The sequence below is a fragment of the Myiozetetes cayanensis genome, unplaced genomic scaffold (assembly GCF_022539395.1).
Source record: "Myiozetetes cayanensis isolate MyiCay16 unplaced genomic scaffold, myiCay2020 scf7, whole genome shotgun sequence".
Taxonomy (NCBI): Eukaryota; Metazoa; Chordata; class Aves; order Passeriformes; family Tyrannidae; genus Myiozetetes; species Myiozetetes cayanensis.
The window spans coordinates 6,427,083-6,445,903 of NW_026087964.1; the positions used below are offsets into that span (position 1 = coordinate 6,427,083).

The 18,821-nt window shown below is 41.3% G+C and overlaps 1 protein-coding gene across 1 annotated transcript; it reads right to left on the bottom strand.

Annotated features, from left to right (window-relative positions):
• Positions 1–9,646: 9,646 nt before the first annotated feature.
• On the bottom strand, positions 9,647–18,821 carry LRPAP1 (LDL receptor related protein associated protein 1). Its single transcript, XM_050338525.1, has 8 exons — positions 18,612–18,821; positions 15,278–15,422; positions 14,823–14,947; positions 13,951–14,071; positions 13,116–13,274; positions 12,542–12,624; positions 10,693–10,869; positions 9,647–10,385 (listed from the first exon to the last, which is right to left on the bottom strand). Exons 1-8 carry the CDS (start codon positions 18,789–18,791, stop codon positions 10,320–10,322), a joined length of 1,056 nt encoding a protein of 351 aa, XP_050194482.1. The 5' UTR covers positions 18,792–18,821; the 3' UTR covers positions 9,647–10,319.

Genomic DNA, 18,821 nt, shown 5'->3' on the forward strand with positions numbered 1-18,821 from the left:
GGCTGGCACCAAATGTAATTACTGCATGAGTGGGGTTTATGGCATTGTTCATAAGCTGTTATGGAGCATTTTTATATGCAAATGCCTGGGTGATGGAATGTGCTGTGGGATGGAGGCCTGGAGTTTGAAGGTATTTAATTACCCAACAATGCAAATAGTTGTCTGGGTTTTAATAGCATTCCTGACACCTAATTGTGCAAAAAGCCAGTAGGTGTCTTTAGGCATGTAAATGTTTGTGAAAATCTGCCCTAAGAGTTGTTTTTAGCAAACAGCTTTGAAAAATTCCTCATTTTTCCACTCTGCTTTAAACAAAGCAGTTTTAAATTAGTGTCACTTGGAAAACTCTACTTAAATTTGAGTTATGAGTGATCACACTTTTTTTTTGGTGAGATTCTGAAACATGCACCTTTTGGTAGGTTCCTCTTCTGGTTTGTCTGGGATAACACACATACTTGCTAAAATGACCATGGGAGGAAGACACAGAATTTCATGAGTTACTGTAAAAATTATGAATTTTATTTTCAGATGACAGTGCCATTATATTTTTGTGTCACCTTTTCTCTGGAGAGATTGTCAGCTCTCATTTGACCAGTCATACAAACAGTGTTTTGCAGTCTAGGTTGAAAGGAAAAGTTAATTTAACCTCATGCAGCAATGGGAACAAGCAAAGCAGAGTAAGGATGGAAGAGTTAGTAGTTATTAAAAGGAAGTTCATAAGGAGCAGGTCTGCAAACGTTATCTTTTCAGTGTACTTGAGTATTAAGTGCCATTTTTTGAAAATTTGTGTGGGTTCTGATGGATTCAGCTTTATGCTTTCCCCTGACCAGCAGTATCAGTTGAATGGTCACAAATCCATGAGGCCTGATGGGATTCATCCCAGAGTGCTGGAGGAGCCAGTAGATGTTATGGCAGGACCCCTCTCAATCATCTGCCAAAGGTCTTGGGCATCTGGGGAAGATCCTGATGACTTGAAGCTAGCCTGTGTTATTGCAAGATACAAAAAGGGCATAAGGGAAAACCCAGGGAACTACAGACCTGTTAGTCTGACCTCAGTTCCTGGAAAGATTATGGACAGGATCATGTTGAGTACAATTGAAAGGCATTTAATGAACAGTGCACTCATCAGCCTCAGTAAACGTGGGTTCATATAATTTGATATCCTTCTGCAATAAGATCACCTGCTCCAGGATGAAGGGAAGGTGGTAGATGTAGGTTTTGTTGATTTTAGTAAGGCTTTTGATAATTTCCTCACAGCATCCTTCTGGACAAGTTTTTCAGAGCAGGTTCCTGGTGTGCAGTGTGGAGCAACTGGCTAAGGGGCAGAGCTCAAAGGGTTGCAGTGAACTGGGCTGGGTCTGTCTGGTGAGCAGTCACCAGTGGTGTCCCTCAGGGCTCAGTCCTAGGGCCGGTTCTGGTCAGTAAGTTTATCAACAATCTGGATACAGGAGTGAATGCCCCATTAGAAGGTTTGCTCATGATACCAAATGCTTTTGAGTCTCTTGAGGGGCAGGAGGCCTTGCAGAGGGATCTAGATAGATTGGAGCATTGGGCTATGATTAATGGGATGAAATTTAACAAGTCCATAGCCAGATTCTGTACCTAGGATGGGGTAGCACTGGGCATGTGTACAAATGGGGAGAGGAGTGGCTGGAGAGCAGGAAGGATCTGGGGGTGCTGGCCAACAGCAGCTCAGTGTGAGTCAGCAGTGAGCCCTGGCAGCCCAGAAGGAAAACCCCATTCTGGGGTGCATCAAACACAGCATGACCAGCTGGGCAGAAGAGGTGATCTGTACTCAGTGTTGGTAGAGCCTCACCCTGAGTGCTGTGTGTGCCCCACACACAACTCACATTTAAGAAGTAAGTGAAGGTCCCTGAATGCATCCAGAGAAGAACAGCAAAGCTGGAGAAAGGGATGGAAGGCCTGTGCTGTGAGGGGTGGCTGAGGACACTGGGTTTGTGTTGTTTCAAGCAAAAGAGGCTGAGGGGTGACCTCATTGCTCTCTACAGGTTCCTGAGGATGGGAAGCAGAGAGGGAGATGCCGAGCTCTTGTCCCTGATACCCAGTGATAGGATATGCAGGAATGGTTCAAAGCTGCACCAGGGGATGATTAGATTGGATATTAGGATGTATTTCTTTACCAAGAGGGTGGGCAAACACTGGAACAGGCTTCACAGAGAAGCAGTCAATGTCCAAAGCCTGTCAATCCTTGAGAGGCATTTGGACGATGTCCTTAGTAACATACTTTAACTTGTGGTCAGTCCTGAATTGGGTCAGGCAGTGGGACTAGATGGTTGATGTCACTCCCTTCCAACTAAAATATAATATTCTATTTCTATTTTTTGTTATTCTGTTCTATCCCATCCCATCCTAAAGATGACAGGCTTCAGGGAAGCCTCATTCAGAGGCATAGGACAATGATATCAGTTGGTTATCGATCAATTGCTTATAAGTTTTCTCTGAAAGGTTGGAATATATGTGACAGGATAATACATGTAATTCTTATCCTGGATTCTGATACAATAATTAGATATATAAGAAAGTGAACAGGTTTAGGAAAGTGCAGGTGACATGCAAACTTTGAGTTTAGTAAAAACTTGAAGGTGAGTGAACTTTAAAGCTTATGTGCTTTCAAACATTTGCCTACATCAGAGCATCTAGAAATAATTCAAATTTATTATCCCACTGTGTACACAGAGGCGTATGTAACATCACCGTTTTACTGAAATAATACTTGTCAACTTATTTGAGATATGTGCAGTGTGGAGGGTGGGATCAAAAGCAGATTTAGCATGACATTAATTTGTCTCTACATTATATTATACTGTTGTGAAATCCTTAAAAAGAAAAATAAATAAATAAAAAAGCCCTAGCATCTGCTATTGTATAAGTTAAATTTTACTCATCTGTGGGCTGAGCTGGCAATTTATGGATCGTTCATATCCAGAAAAAAGAGCAGATTGAATGTTCAGAAAGGAACCTGGCCTTTGGATACCAGAGTTTCATTATGTAATGAATCACTCAGATTCCTCACTCCCCATGTCTCTGCCACATTTGGAGGATGTACCCCATGACCTGCCTTTGGCCTGCTATTACACTTTGTCCTTTTACTACCAACAGCCAGTAGTACTGGACAATAATTGAGAAGCACGGGAAAAAAATCTTACTGGGAATTTGATGAAATAGGTAGGTGTCAGCAATGATCCAGAAAGCAGCAGTTGTCCTTTGCCAGCTATGGCACTGACAGAAGGGCAGCACCAGAAGAGTGTACGTGTCTGTAAAACGCAGTTTGTGCCAGTGTTGGGGATCTGCTGGCCTTGTACAATGTGTGGTTTATAGCAAGGAAGTGGTTTCCTTGAAAAGACTGAAGTTGAGGCTGTGTCCTTGGTCACACAGATGATGTGTTGGTACTGCCTCCACCAGGAATGGAGTCAAACATCAGTATGATTAAAAGCTGGAGTCCACTCTAACGAGGCAGACTGCCATGCTCCATGTATGATGGTGTGTGTCTCATTGTCCTGGTGTCATGTCAGTTCAGGCCTGTACTGAATACACAGGCTAGACCTTGGACAGAATCATCCTCCATGTCTGCTTTTTTCTCCTCTGTGGAAAGTATATGAAAGCTTAGTAAGTCATTTGGATGAAGGATGGTGAGAGCTGGGCCATGCTGTGAAATAGAGAGCACCTTAACCTGATGTGAAGGTGCACCTAATTCTGTGTTCACCTACACTGGTGTCATTTACAGTGGCTGGGATATTTGATAGAGATGGATCAGGTCTACTGAAAGACTCAGGAATTGCTCTTAGACTAAGTTTTGCTGTCTGTGCATTTTATGGTGAATGGATGATACTAGTGACCATAAGTGATAGCTGTGAGGATGCATTTCCTGCAGTGACTGGATTTGAAACCCCAGGTGTGCTGCTTTGGAGTTTGCAGACATTAGATACTTTTCATGGTGTCTACCTCTGTCCAGGGCCTCCTTTACAATGGCAACATTTAACATTGCTGTCCCTCTGGTTGGGGAACTCTCAAGGTGCAAGGTACAGCCTGCAGCTGGCCATGTCTTCAGTTTGGACTGTGATGGGAACCCTTTCCCACTGTCCATCAGCATGGGGAGCCCTGAGCAGTGCAGGAAGAGCCACATAACCTTCTTCTGCTCTCAATTTCTGCTGTAAGTAGTCAAAGCTGAACTGAGTGAGTCTGTTCCTTGGTTTGAAGGAGCTGAAGAGAATTCATGTTTATTCTCACTGTATATTTCTGGCTAAGCATGCTCACTTCTGCTTCTTCTGTGATCCCAGACACATACTGTGGTACTTCTGGCTATCTTAGTTGGTTACATTGGCTGGTTTTTTCTTTCCAAATTTCTATCAATCCGTCAAAACATCTCTGGAAAATCGTGTTCTTATTCTGAATTTATAACAAATCATAAATGAAAACTTTGTTTTGCAGCTCTGCAAAGAATGAGGGTCAGTTAGTACAAGACCTGAAACAATTGATCGATCAAGGTAAGGGTTTAGTGACACCAGCAAACTGAGGCTAATGCTAACATTGTCTAAGACATATGCATGCCAAATAGATCATGGTTATTAGCTGCTCAAAAAAAGGCTTGGAGAAGGCTAACTGGAGTCTCCCAGGCTGCAGTTTCCAGTGTTCAGAGCTGTTAGAATGTGTTTTTTGTGTAAGAATCTGTGTCAGTTCAGTGCAGATTAGAAAAAAAGTATACTCTGAAAAATTCCTAACAAAACCAGGAAGAAACTTGCTGCATTTCCCATTACCAGCACTCTGCTCTTGAGCCAAAAAAGAGCAGTATCCCTTGATTCCTAAGCTTTTTCCCCGGCATGCTCATCTTTCAGAGATGTCACTTTTTGCACATAGTTCTTACTCTTCTTCTGTTTTCTTGAACTTCAAAATGGAACAATTAAAGGGGCATCATTGGCCCCAGGAACTGGTATGAATGAAGACTCTTTACACTGTGATGGGACGTATTTGGAATTGTAAACTTGAGTCCCAGAACCTGGAACTTAATTAGTTGGAAAACGGACTCTTTCCCTATTGAAGGATCATTTAGTTAATGGTTTTGGTTCAAATATCTTCTTAAATTAGAAACTGAGATTTGAATTTTGCAGTTGGACTAATGGATCCAATGCCAGACATTGCAAATTATTGGTTTTCATACTCAGATTTCCAGTCCTCAGTGTGTTTATTCTTAAAATAGTGCAGCTCCCTTCTCTCTTCAAATTGCCTGGAAAATTATAACTGTAGAACATTAAATACCATTTTATTTTAGTAAGAGGCTTATTTCAAAGTGATTCAACACTCACTTTGCCTATAGAAATAACCAGGTTAGAGTTACCATAGACCAGTTATTGACAGGCAACCTTTGAGACTGAAATGGTTAGATGCATCCAGCTTTCTGATAAATTAACACATCAATGAAGGAACAAAGTTCACATGTTAAGCATTAATGTCTGTGTACTGTTTTCTTTTTGATTTAGTAGAGTGCTCTTTTGTCGAGCAGTAGGAAATTACATGGAGGTTTGGATATGAAAGTGCATTAAGGGCTATTGATAAAAGCATTTGGGTTGCAATCACTGCTGTAACAAATATGGTTCAACTTGAAATATTTACTGTGAAGGAAAGTTTATGAATTTATTTTGGCTCTACTGGACAGATTTCATGAATGCTTCTATTTTATGCCTCTGGCTACTACTAAAAGAAATGCATGCAGTTTTTTTTTCTGTAGGTTAACATCCTGCTTCCCCATAGGTGCTATATGAGTGGCCTGAAATACATGTTAACTGTTGTATTAGGAAATGTTGATTTAGAACCACCAGTCTGTTAGACAACATAATGCACACAGAAAATGCAGCACCCCATTCTCATTTACTAAGCTAGGTCTGTTTGTATTGAAAGCAACAATCTATTCTATTTACTGACTTTTATTTGATTACTTTATTTCTTCTATTGTCATTAAATACCATGGAAAGAAAAACAGCATTTAAATATTACTTTAAAACTGCCTGTGTACTATTTACTGGTAGATTTTTCTATGCGAAATGGCACCTTTTTAAAAAAAAAAAAAAACAAAACAGGCTGAAACCTTCTCTGAAGTGGTGCCAAATGATGGCAGGGAAGGGCTGTGGGTGATGAGTGTGTTTGGCACGAAACATATGAACTGTGCTTTAACTCTGTCTGGGTTAGCCCTGAGCTGAGCACTGTACTTGGGCTGATCCTGGGTTAGGGCCTGCAGAGCTCTCAGCAGCCTGGCTCCCAGTGCGATGCTCTGGTTCTGGGTGCTGTGGCACGCTGGATCCTGCCTGGGGACCTACATTCTTTCATGGGGTGTAACTAAATGCACTAGTTCACCTGGACTCACATGTTGAATAAATGGCAGAACTGAAAACGCGATGTGTTAGGGCCCCTTCAGCTCCCTTTAGGGTCAGCAGGGTGAGATGGCTGCTGAAGTGGAGCTGCAGACCCTGTGAGCTGGGATTAAGGCAGCATCCACTGAGATGTGCCTCCTGTCCTTGAACTGCTCCCCAGGCAGGGCTTGAAGCCCTTCTGAGGCCCTGCTAAATGCTCAGCTGTCAAGGCAGCCACATTCTGGAAGCTAAGATGGTTTCTCTGTCTCTTGCCTTCTATCACCTGAGCAAAAGCTCTGTTAACCCTGGCTTGAGGGAACCCCACAGAGAGAGCTGGGCACACAGCAAGCAGGAGAGCCCAGCCAAGAATCCTGCTTCCACCAGCTCCCGAGCACCGAGATCCCTGCCTGCAGGAACTGGATCTGAAAAGGCACATGGTACCCAGCTCACAAAATGTAAATGATGTCTACTGGGTGAATTGAAATGCTCTTGCTTTTGCCAGATCTATCAGGCATCAGGATCCCTTGGGAGGGGAAATAGTTGCAGCAGTACATCTACTGTAGTGCTGTTCCTTGTCTTCGTAGAGTGATGCCATCTTAGCTGTTGTACCAACGTGTAGGATGTGTTTATTTTAAGAAAGACTTGGTTATTTCTGTTGTATTTAATGCCTTACGTATTTATTTTCCTCTCATTTCCACCCCCCACCTTTTTAACAAACAAAATCTGTCCTACTTGTAGTCACTGACATGTTTACTTAAATTGATGTTCTTTTTAAGAGCAGAATTTGACTAACTGTATAAAATATTAAATGTTCTGATTTTTTTTCTCCTAACAAATGCAGTTCCTTTCTCCCTCTTCTGCTCCCACTTTTGTATTTCAAATTGTTCCTCAGAGTGGTTTGAAAAACTTGGTAATTTGAATAATTACAAAGGGATCAGATAAAATACCTACTAAGGAAGAGAAGGTTCGACCACTGTTTAAAAGCTGTTAAGTTTTTTCCTTTTCAGATGCCTCTTCTATGCAGTCTCACCTATGAATTCCATTATTCACTTCTGAAGGGGTACAGGACTGAATGCGTATTTCATTCATACCACTTTTTTGCTCTGAATTTTTGGTGCTATTTACGGAAACGCAACTGCAGTGATTCAAGTTACTTTTTAATCTTTAATGTCTCAAACACTACCCACTCGTTATTTTGGCCATATGAATTGTCTTTGGAGGCTTAAAAACTGCAATAATTAACTGACTTGTACAGATGTTGTTGTGTGTGAGGTGCAGACTGTAGAAACCAGAGTGAAATCAGATTCTACACCTCACTAGCCCATACACCAGTCTGTCCCCAGATCTCAAAATCAGGGAAAGCCCCAAGGAGCCTTGACAGGAATGGAAACTATTCCTCATGTCTTCCCTATGCTGTTGAAGACTCTACCTCAGCCACAGAGTATTTCAGGGGGAAGCTGGATGCAGAGGCAGTAACAATCTTTTTTTCTCCTCTAGGTTCAATAGCTTAAGTGAGGTGACTGTGCTGACTCCAGTCTTCAACCTTTGCTGCTGCTGATCTGTGACTCGTTCCCAATTTTAAATTACTGTGACATGTAAATATTTTGTCAGCCTCTTGTACTTTGTGCTTGCCAAACATTCTCTCTGCTGGAGCCTTCCTGGCCTTTGAGCCCAATTACTGTCATGGTGTGGTGGGTAAAGACAAGGTACAGCCACCACTGCCTGGTTCAGCCATCACTGCTCTTTAAAGCCTGTGCTGAAGCAGCTCTGCACTTGTTCAGTAACTCATCAGACCCCGGTTATTTGTTCTATGACTCCAGCACCTTGTGCTGCTCCATACTTCTTCAGAAATTCCTCAATAAGCATATTCTATTTCAGGTACATGCTGAAATCCAGCTTTCTGCTCTGCCCTCCTGTGTGGAGCACACAGCTGCTCTGCCTGCCTGTAGTGTAGGCTGAGACACTCACGTTGCTTTCCCAAGTGCAGCAGCACATCTCCCTCAGCAGCAGTGTCTGAACATGCTCAGAAAAAGCTTTTCCACTCCCACAGAACCCAGTTAGGATTGCTGAGCAGGAGTGGCTCAGAGCTTTGCTTTAGCTCTACTCCTCTGCTGATGTATTTAGTGCACGTGTGCAAGATCTTCACCTAGGAACAAGTGCTGGGGGCCTCTCCATATCCAAGCTACAGCCACCAAACTGATTTGTGGCACATAGATTTAATTCTTACTCTGCCCCAGGGAAAACTGAAGGACATAGTAAAGTCTGCACTTTCTAACATGGTATAGAATACAAAGTGTTCTGCGTTCCTTTAAAAATTGAAAAAAAAATGATGAAGACAAACCTGTAAGATAATACAGCTACTGCTCTGATTCAGAAGCTGAACAGCCCTTAAAGTGATAGTCCGGGGAAGAAATAGTGTGTAACATCTAGAAAAACAAACAAACAAGTTTTCTCATAAATAGCTGGTAGCCATTTTTGGGTTTACTTTTTTTTAGCTTACCAACCAGAGGTGATGTATACCATAAACTACATGAACTGAACCATCTCTAAGGAGACTGACAATATCAATGGTAGCCTGCTACCAAGATGGACAATGAGTCGTAAAATATAAATAGCTCTTAGCTTACATTAAATTTAAAAAGTAAAAGACAAGCTTACTGTTTCAAAGAAAGAGATTCAGAATCTCAAAGTAAGACTGCTCCCGCAGTTTTGGTTCAGATCACTTGCCCATGATAATACAGTCTTTAAGTACAGAATCATGCTACTTTTAACACATGATGGACCCAGGATGAGCGGCTTATTCAGACTGAATGGATCTCTTCAGTATCTCTCATGGAACAGGTAGGGAGAGCGAGGCTCAGCTTCCTCATGTAGCACATGGCAGCACTGCAATCTGCAAGTCACAATGCTCCTTAACCAAGCAGCTGTAATAGTTCACCTACACTGTCTTAGCCTTGTTCCTGAAAAGTTTCATTTGAAATAGAGGCAGCATAGACAATTTCAACCCAGATGTCTGATGCTTGCCAAAGTTCTGACTAGAAAAATCTGGTCTTGAAAGGGAAAGCGATAATAACCTTTACTGGAAATTGCACTGAGAGAGAAGATGCTTTAGGGAGCCTCCTGCCTGTTTGTAACATAGAAACACATTCTTGTGGTACAAAATCACCCCTCCTCTCTTAAAAACTACTGTGTGAATGAACATCACAGGAATAAGCAGCATGCTCAAAAACCAGGTCTGGTTACTTCTTGTTATATGAAAAGGAAGCTAAAAAAAAGGCACATCAGTATCTTGTTTTGATATTTTTAATGACTAAGTGTAACAAAACCAAGCAACCATGAACAAGATAATTATACACAAATATTCAGTAACTTCAGATGTGTTAGTCAATAAGTAAACTGTGTGAATTGACCTCATACTTGTTCCCTCCTTACTCCTCCTCCCCCTCTCACATGAAAGACTCATACACAGTGCAGCTCTGAGCCATTGCTCAATGTCAGTAGAAATATTTTCGTTACCTTAAGTAGGAAATGTAATAGGGCAAGCATTGAAATAAAGACTTTTCTGGTCTCTGTTTTAACTTCCTGTACCTCGGTGTTTGCTTTCATGGATAAGAATATCTTACCTGACTGTAAAATTAGTATTTTTTTACTAGCAGGAATCCTTTGAGAGTTCACGTATTTTTACTTTTGACATGACTGATTATTTCAAAGGCTGCTACTTGATTCAGATGTAAGATTTATATGATCCAAGATGTGCAACTTAAATATATAATCTAATCATTTAATTTTGTAGTGCAAATGCAAAACTGGCAATTAAGTAGACAAAAAAAATACATTTTCTTACAGGACAAATCTGTTCAATCCTTACTATTTCAGAAGGATTCCCTAGTGAGCCCTGTTCAAAAAATCACATTATCTGTTTTGTCTTAATAGATTGATCCCATCAAGAAGAACAAATTTTTACAATTCATTGTGTTGAAGACCTTGAGAGATTCTGCTGGATAAGTCTTGCAAGTGCTTCTTTACCTATGAGGAAAACAAAAGACATGACACAAATTTCAGTGAGAAATAAAATATCAATATAATTAATATATTCAGATTTTGTTATTAACATATGTGACAACAGGGAGAGCAGAGAATAGGGAGATTTCAGGCCTTATAGAATTAGGTCCATAAAAAAATTAAGTGTATCCTGTACTAAAAGTGAGAAGTACCTTGAACTCCCCTTCTGGAAGTCATTCAACTTGCATGTAAAATGAGCACTGGACAATCTACTTACCTTCTACTGCTGAGTTAAACTTTCAACATGTATGTACACTGGATTTATACAGACCTTATATCCTAGTTCTTTTGTCTTTTCTTCCAGCATGGCATATTTCTCTTTGTTTCTGTTCAGATGCTCCTTATCTCCAGTTCCCTCTACGTGCTTCAGTTTTTGGTGTGAAATCTCTAATTGTTTCTGATAGTGATGGTGTTTTTCAATTTTTGCTTCAAAATGTTTCAGCTCCTCCTATGACAACAAATACAAACAGCTTCACAGGATTTTCTTTTCAAGGTTTCCTTTCTCTTTTCCTGCCAAGTCACTCCTAAGATATTTTACTAAGTGAAGCACAGAAAGCTTTTTCAATTCCCTGCTTCATAACAAGGTCTGGACAATGCATTATCATCACCACAAAGACACCTGAGTTTGAAAGCAGATGCTGAAAATGACCCACTGCAGAGTCCTTAAAAGGAGACTGTGGATGGCTGTGAGGTGTTGGGAGATGAGAGCAGTGAACACCAAATAAAAATTTTGCATAACAACAGTGGACTGGGGAGAGGGGACGGAGACAAACAATTATTAAAAGAAGCCTCTTTTCAAAATCAGGTCCTGGATCTGTTATTTTCTGCTCAGACTTAAATGTTTTCTGGGTTCACAGTCTGCTATGATGAATCTGAAATAGGATGAATTGGTTAACAAACAAAAAGCAAGTCTTAATTTGCCTCAAAGAGAGTGGCCAGACTGTGGTGTTCAGTGATGTATCAGAGACAGTCCTCACATAGCCTGATAGAGGGGAGTGAGTAACATCTCTACCTGCCAAAGCATGTAACCTGCCAAAGCATGTAACAATCACAGTAACAATACAGGTTCGGCCTGGTGAAGAGGGTCTGCATGAAAGAAGATTTCTACTAAAACAGTAAAATTAATAAGCAGATCTGTGTTCTTGCTTATGGAATTGTTTTTTTCTTTTTCACTGTGGCAAATAGGAAGGCCAAATTTACCCCTCATGCAATTGTACAGTCCTGACCAAAATGTCCCACTGAGCAGAAACCTTGTTGCAGACTTCAGCACTTTTCCTCTGACACTCTTAGAAGCAGGGCCACTGAAATCAGTGTAACTAAAATGTTTGCTTCGTAAGAGAATTGGGCTGTACGTGAGGTAAAATAAATAAAGATGGATCTTTGATATCTAAGAGAGACAGATTTCAAACCTGGTCCCAGGCAATTAAAACTCTCTCAGTACCTTATCTGGAAAAAAAGCTCAAAGTGTCCTTAGCCTGGCTGGTAAGACAACATCTTTTGTACATGCATGAAGCTCCATGAAGAAGCCCTAAAGAGAGTTTACCCTAAAGAGAGGCCATCAATCAAAATCCATTCTGATAAACAGGCAGAGTCAGATGAAAAGATAATCAAACATTTTGTCATTGCAACTTGAATTGAATAAAACCAGTATGAAGCACATAGGAATTAATTTCTATTATATTTCCTTGAAGAGCAGTCACACGAGTTTTGGCTTAGTTCAACACAGCTCCAACGGGAAGTTAACAGTGCAAGAGGCAGGCATGAGAGAGAAATTACTGGTTATATAGATTGCACTGCTTCCCAAAGAGGTAATTAAGACAGGTAATTAAGAGAGGTAAACTGGCACAGTGGAAACAAAGAAGCAGGGCTCAATCTTTCAAAGACTTGAAATATGCAACACTTGTTTTGACAGGATTCAGAATTTTCATTTTGCTGATTGTAACAGAACCATGCATATGACTAGCAATATACATGTTTATATAGTATTAACAAAAAAGCATTACTTTTTTTTATGGTGGCTGAGGGGCAGTACAGAAGTGGCTGCAATCAGAGTAGCATTGAGTATTTCTTTACGTGGGGAAATATCTTTGCGTAAGAGATCTCACTGGAATTCTACTTACCCGAAAAGACTCAAGTTCTTTCTCAGTGAAGTTGGCTGATTTGGCCATGTCCCACAAATCAATCACTCTTGGTTCTTCAAATTCTAAACAAACACATACCACTAAATGAAAATCTGGACGCAATGTTTTCATGCTCAACTTCTATGAAAGAGATGAGCATTCTTTCTCATATACATACACACAGAAACATTAAACACTGCACTACTAATAGATCTATTTAGATGAAAAGGGAAAAAAATACAAGTACTGGATAAAACTACAGTACTGCTGTAGCAAGTAGTTTTTCAAAAGCAAAACAATCCCCATAGGAACTGAATAATGGCATTGTTTGCTCTGCATGCTGTCTCATTTACTTGCCCTCCTGGGGCTGAAAGTGTAATGCCCCTTCTCATTTGGGCTCATCAAGCTTCTAGTGTTGGGTTCCAAATAGAACAGGCTGGCTGTATCTCTTCAGCCCACTGTGGTACACTAAGTACTGTGATACTGTAGCTACACCTTATTACTTGCCCAATGATTTTTTTTTTTTTTAAAATGAAATTAATCCCAAATAAGCACAAACCCCACTGTATCATACCACTGGTTGTGTCATATCCCTGATGACTGACTTTACGTAAACGCTCAAACCCCTGATTGATGCTTCTTAACTTCTCTTTGAGTTCTCTGTGCTTGTTGTGCAAGATTTCCTCTTTCACCAGGTTCTCTTCAGATGGATTGATAACATTTTTGTGGATATCTGTTGAAGAAGAATGAGAGCTACTGACTGTAGGCCAAATCTTTATAGGTCAAAAGCTTCAGAAATCCACCAAAGGAAACGGGATAGGAATGCTTGATGAGTCCCATGCCTTCTTCCCTGGACCAACCAGAACACCTGATGGTGAAATGACTTTTCAGCAGCTTCCAGCTTGGACTATACAATGCAAACATCAAACTATCAGCTTTAGAATTCTTCAGCTCTCAGAAATTTAGCTAAGATTAGTACAGCAAGCTGTATTCAGATCCTTGATGTTCTAGCACACCTCAGGCTCGGTGCCTAAGATATTTGAGTATATCCTCTTGGGCTCCCAGCTGGTGAGATAAAACATGCTTGTTCTGCAGACTTTAGAACCACAATTTGCAGCAGCTTGCTGCACAATTTCCAATTAAATACTATGGTCATCATTGCTAATGTGATGGTATCTTACCTGCTTGAAATGCAGGCAGAATCAGAAAACTAAAATGGCAACATTTTCATGGCAAGATTTTTGGCAGCTAATGCAGAACTAAACCCAGTAAGTATCTGAAAATGTCAGCATCTGCAAGCAGTTCTGACAGAAATGTCAGGAGTTTCAAAGAAGTTTGGAAATGGTAGAAGCAATGGGCAGAGAAGAGAGTTGTACTGATCTCGAAACATCGGAGAAATGTTCAGGTACCTTCTGTTCTGCTCACGGTCTCCAACAGAATATTGTATTCATGAATCTTTTCTTTGTGGTGCTTAAATTCTCGCCAAAGTTTATCCAACTCCTCATCAGAGAACTTCCCAGAGGTCTTGGCCTGAAAGAAACATGAACTGATTATATTTTCCAGGTCAAGTGCTTTTAAGCATGCCAAAATGTCTTCACACTCCCCACCACATTTAGAAAATTATTAAGTGCAGCTTTTCCTTAGATCTTTTTTTTTAATTCTCTTAATATTAGTATGAGGTCAGGATTTAGACACTGATGGATAAGGTGGCTTTAATCATGTCAAAAAGAAGTTTTCTTCAGACTTCTAAAGCCATACTTTTTAAGCATGAGTGCAGTCCACTTGAATACTAGACTGGGAAAGTCCTTATTTAAAACCTCTTCTCCTCCACATTTCACTTTTAAACAGTCTATGAAATGGTTCTATTTTAAATGCATTTTTTTTTTAAAGCTGATAAACAACAATAAGAAAATGGTGAAAAACACCATAGATATACTAATACACAATGTGATAGTCACACTTAGGGAAATCATGAGTTCAATGAAATTTGACTGAAATGCTCCATTTGAGCTCAGTGGACCCAGGCTCTTTCCTTCATGCAAACCAATGAGGGTGTTTTATTTTGCAAAGACAACCTGCCACACCTGGATGATCTGGATGCAGGTGGGATACCCTCAGGGCACAAAGATGTGAGCTACAGAGCACAAAAGATTGGCCAGTACTTAACAGAAGAGTAATAAAGCTTATCACTTCCAAGTCTGGGGGCTTTCAGAAGACACAGCCAACAGTTCAGTGAAGAAACACTGATTTCCAATACTCCAGTTCCTGGAACTGTACTCACCTTGCTCCATAATTTTTCCAGTCTTGGATCATCTAGTGTGTCACTTTCTATGCCATCTTTAATATAGTTGGTATCAATGAGTTGAGAGTCCTTCTTTCCATTCATTCCGTATTTAGTCATAATGACTGCAAAGAAATAGAAGATACAGAACCATGAGAACCAACTATGGATGTATGGAAGATGAGAGACTGGCTATATCCTTCACTTGTAGAGCTGAATTTTGCAGCTCATGAAGGAAAACCTAACAGTTTAAGTCACAGAGTTCCCAGGTTTAATGACCTCTTCCAATAATATCAGGACCAAAGGAATCTGCTAGCCTGCAGCAGCTCCCTACTGACCTCCAAAGAGCTTGTGTATGCTCAGTGTCCAGATAGACAACCTGTTATTTAATGGTTCAAACACAAACACAGGTGTCTAACCAGGCATGTGTCTGATTCAGTGTTTAAAATTCTTACCATTTAAGTTGCGTCTGAGTTTGGCTTCTTTCTCTCCATCTTCATCTAGCCCTTCAGCCTTCAGTTTTTTCCAGCTTAGCTCATCCTTTTCTTGTATTTTTAGATCACTATGCAACTCTGCCAGTTTCACAGCAGAAAGATGGAGCTAACAAGAACAGAGAAAGGTTTGCATTCAGTTATGTGCAGTCACCTCTTGCTGCAGAGCTACCTCAGAAACCAGGATGGACACGTAGCACTGCAATGTTTCTCAAACAACGTGCCATTGCCATCATGTGTGCTTTCTTGTGCACCACCTCCCAAACATATAGTTACAGTGAGCTGGTAAACTTCATTGGTTAGTACAGTTTTTCAGACTACCAGGTCAGTGATGATGGCCTTGCAGGTCAAAGAGACATCAGCAATTTTTATTATCATCAAAATGAAAAAAATTCTCAGATCACTTCTTAACGTGGCTTAGGTGCACTAAAACATACGAAACCTAGAGGTATTTCTGTCTGGCATAACAGACATTGAGGCTAAAGACAGGGCAAAAAAATTAAAGTTAAAATGAATGCCAGGTCAGCCTGAAATTTTGTGAACTATAGAAAAACAGGAACAGAGACACTGAGTACTATGCAGCTTGCTAAGCAGCACGGCTATAAGCTGAACCTGAATTTCTGAACTTGCAGATTTTGGACACCTTTAAACTCTTAATAAAAACTAAGGAACTACATTAGTCCACTGCTCTTTAAGGGAAAAAAAGAGAAAGATTCTATTCAAATTTCTCCCAATTCCAGTAATATTTTTCTGATTTTCATTACAATTTAGTACAAAGCTCAAGTAACTGTCCTTTTAAGAACTGTAAATCCTTTGAAACCTGTTGGAAGCCCCTTGCCTGTCTCATTTATGTAACACAGAGTGAACACATAAACTAATTTAAAGTATCTAGCTCAAGAACTGCTTCCTTCAAGGTCATCTCACTTAGGACCCTAAAAAACACCAAGTGAAAAATGTCAACGGGTAAGAATTCTCCTCACTTTACTAACATCTGAAATAAGGTGTTAGTGGACTTTACTTCCATCTATATGCTGGAATAACTAACTAGAAGGAGAGGTGCAAGGCTAAGTTTAATGATTAAATAACAAAGCAACAAGGTCCTTACACTCATTCCTTACTCTTCATTCCTTATGCTGCCTGGACATTAACATCCAAGTTAGGTACCTGGCAGTTCTGGGAATGACTGCTGGAAATTTGTCAAACATTACAACAATTAAGTCATTTGCTGTTTGCCTGGCTACAATCATTACCTGCAACATCATTACCTACACCGTTGCTTCTGAGAGGAAAAGAGTTCTTCACTACAAATTTTTTAGGTGTAACATCACCCAGATGCTGGAGCCCAGTGCTGCTTTGGGAAGGCCAGGAAGCTCCTTAACAAGTGATGCTGGAACAGCACCAATGGCAACAGTCACAGCACAGTGGGCTGCTAAAGACCAGCAGGCCAAACCACACACAAAAAAACCTAGAGTATTTGCCACTGGTTCAAACAACTGCAGAATTAGGCTCTGACTAAGCAGAACTCTTGTAATAAAATGACTTTTTAGTTTTTTTATATAAAGCATATACCTATGAAAAGAGATGCTGGAGAAAGATCAAACCCTCCCTCCCACTCTCAGGGAAACAAGAAGGAACTCTGGCTTGCCAGCTCCTGGTCCCACTAAGTTTTGGGGCTTTCTTAAGGACTGCTCATCCTGCTGTTTGTTGCAATGCTGAATTGCAGCATCTATCTTTTACGTCACAACAGAGAAGTTCCCTGTTTTCAGTACTATCTCTACCACTACCAAAATGAAGGAAGGAGAGTTCAGCATTTGCACATGCAAATATTTCAACGCAGGTGTAACACACAGAGTTTTCCTCTTATTTCATATATTGCTCAGACATACTGAAAAATCGCTTTATAAAACACAGACTGTGTGTCAGTTGTACTCAAAGGTGGAATTTTGAAGGTGGCAAATTTAGTTCAAGTAGGTGCTGCATCTCTAAAATCTGGCTCACACAGAATTTACTAAACCTTAGTTCTTTACTGACAGAATTAACTTCATTTTATAGTTTAGTATCTTACTGTAGGTGATGTAAAGCATCTTAAATTTTAATTCCAGAAGATCCAGGTATGAAAATTAAAAAAGACTGTAATTGGAAAGGTAAGAGCAAACTGACAATACTAGTATAGATTATTTCTAGTCTCCATGTTGTTTCTTCTTCAGCTGTCAGTTCACAGCTGAAGTTCCATTCACACACATTGCCCTATGCCCCATTCAATCCTTCTCCCATTGAGGGAAGGAGTATTTTTGATACCTTCTTTTGGCACATTGGGAGGCAGCAGTTATGGCAGGGTTCTAGTTTTTGACTAAACCCAGGGGTGCCCTACCTCTAATTCAGTAGCTCAGGCTGAGGAATGTCTATTTAGGATATAGAAGATCCAGAATTAATATTAACTATATTTCTTTGCCTGAAAGAACTGAACCATTGCCAGTCATGACCCTAATTTCCATGGTCCACAATATTCAGGGGATATGTGCAGTGTGCTCTTCTCCTGTTGGAGCTGTTCTGCTTATTTCTAATAAAATACTTCCACTGTGATTAAATATTTTTACTGTATTTTCACTTTAATTAAATATTTTTTCATAGCTCAAAACGAGAGAAACTCAAGTATCACTGTCAAAATTAAGGCTCTCATCTGGGAATGGTGATATCCATTTGTTGGTCCTCCTGCATGTATCTACATCACTACGTGTGAATGAAGGTGACACAACCAGCAAGGTAGAGGGTTTCTTCCTCTCTCCGTGAGCTCCTGTCCTATGTAGAATAGGAACTAAGGCCTTCAGACAGATAAGAGCATCATAGCCCTGACCGACAGGGCCAAAGCATTCAACCAGCACCGGAGCCAGGCTCAGATCCGCCATGGCACCAGAGGGACTTCCCTCCCTCTTTCAACTTCCTGGCCGTGTGGCTTAACTGCAAGATTTAAACACGGGAAGAGCAACACTTCCCAGGACAGAGGTACACATCTCATCTGCCGAGGGAACACCTTGCACAGCACGGCTGTTCCCCGCCGCCGGCACGGCCCCCACGGAGCGGGTCCCTGCGCTGCCGGACGGGGACAGCCACGGCCGAGAACCCAACAAAAGGCACCGCAGCCCGGCGGCCCAGCACCGGGCAGCCTCGGCCTCTCATCAAACACAGCTCCCCGTACTCCATCTCCAGGCGGCTGACAGGGAATGAGTGTCCGAAGCGGCCGGGCCCGACCCCTGGTCCCGCTACGGGCGCCGCCATCGCCCCGCGCCGCCCCACTCACCCGCTGCGCCTTCTCCCAGATCTGGTTCAGCCTCACCACCCGGAACTCCCCGGCCTCCCGCCGCTTGCCGCCGGCGGCCGCCAGCCCCTCGTTGGCCTCCCGGGAGTACTTGCTGGCCTGCCCGGCGGCAGCGAGGAGCAGCGCGGCGGCGAGAGCCGCCAGAGCCCGCGGAGCCGCCATGTCGCGCCGCACCGGAACTACAAGTCCCGA

Coding starts and splice junctions, on each gene's coding strand:
- LRPAP1 (XM_050338525.1), bottom strand. CDS start 18,791: ATGGCGGCTCCGCGGGCTCTGGCGGCTCTCGCCGCCGCGCTGCTCCTC. Junction 12,625..13,115: donor GGGATATGACACAACCAGTG/GTATGATACAGT, acceptor GTGTTTGTTTAG/AATTTGAAGAACCAAGAGTG. Junction 10,870..12,541: donor AAGAACTTGAGTCTTTTCGG/GTAAGTAGAATT, acceptor TTGTTGTCATAG/GAGGAGCTGAAACATTTTGA.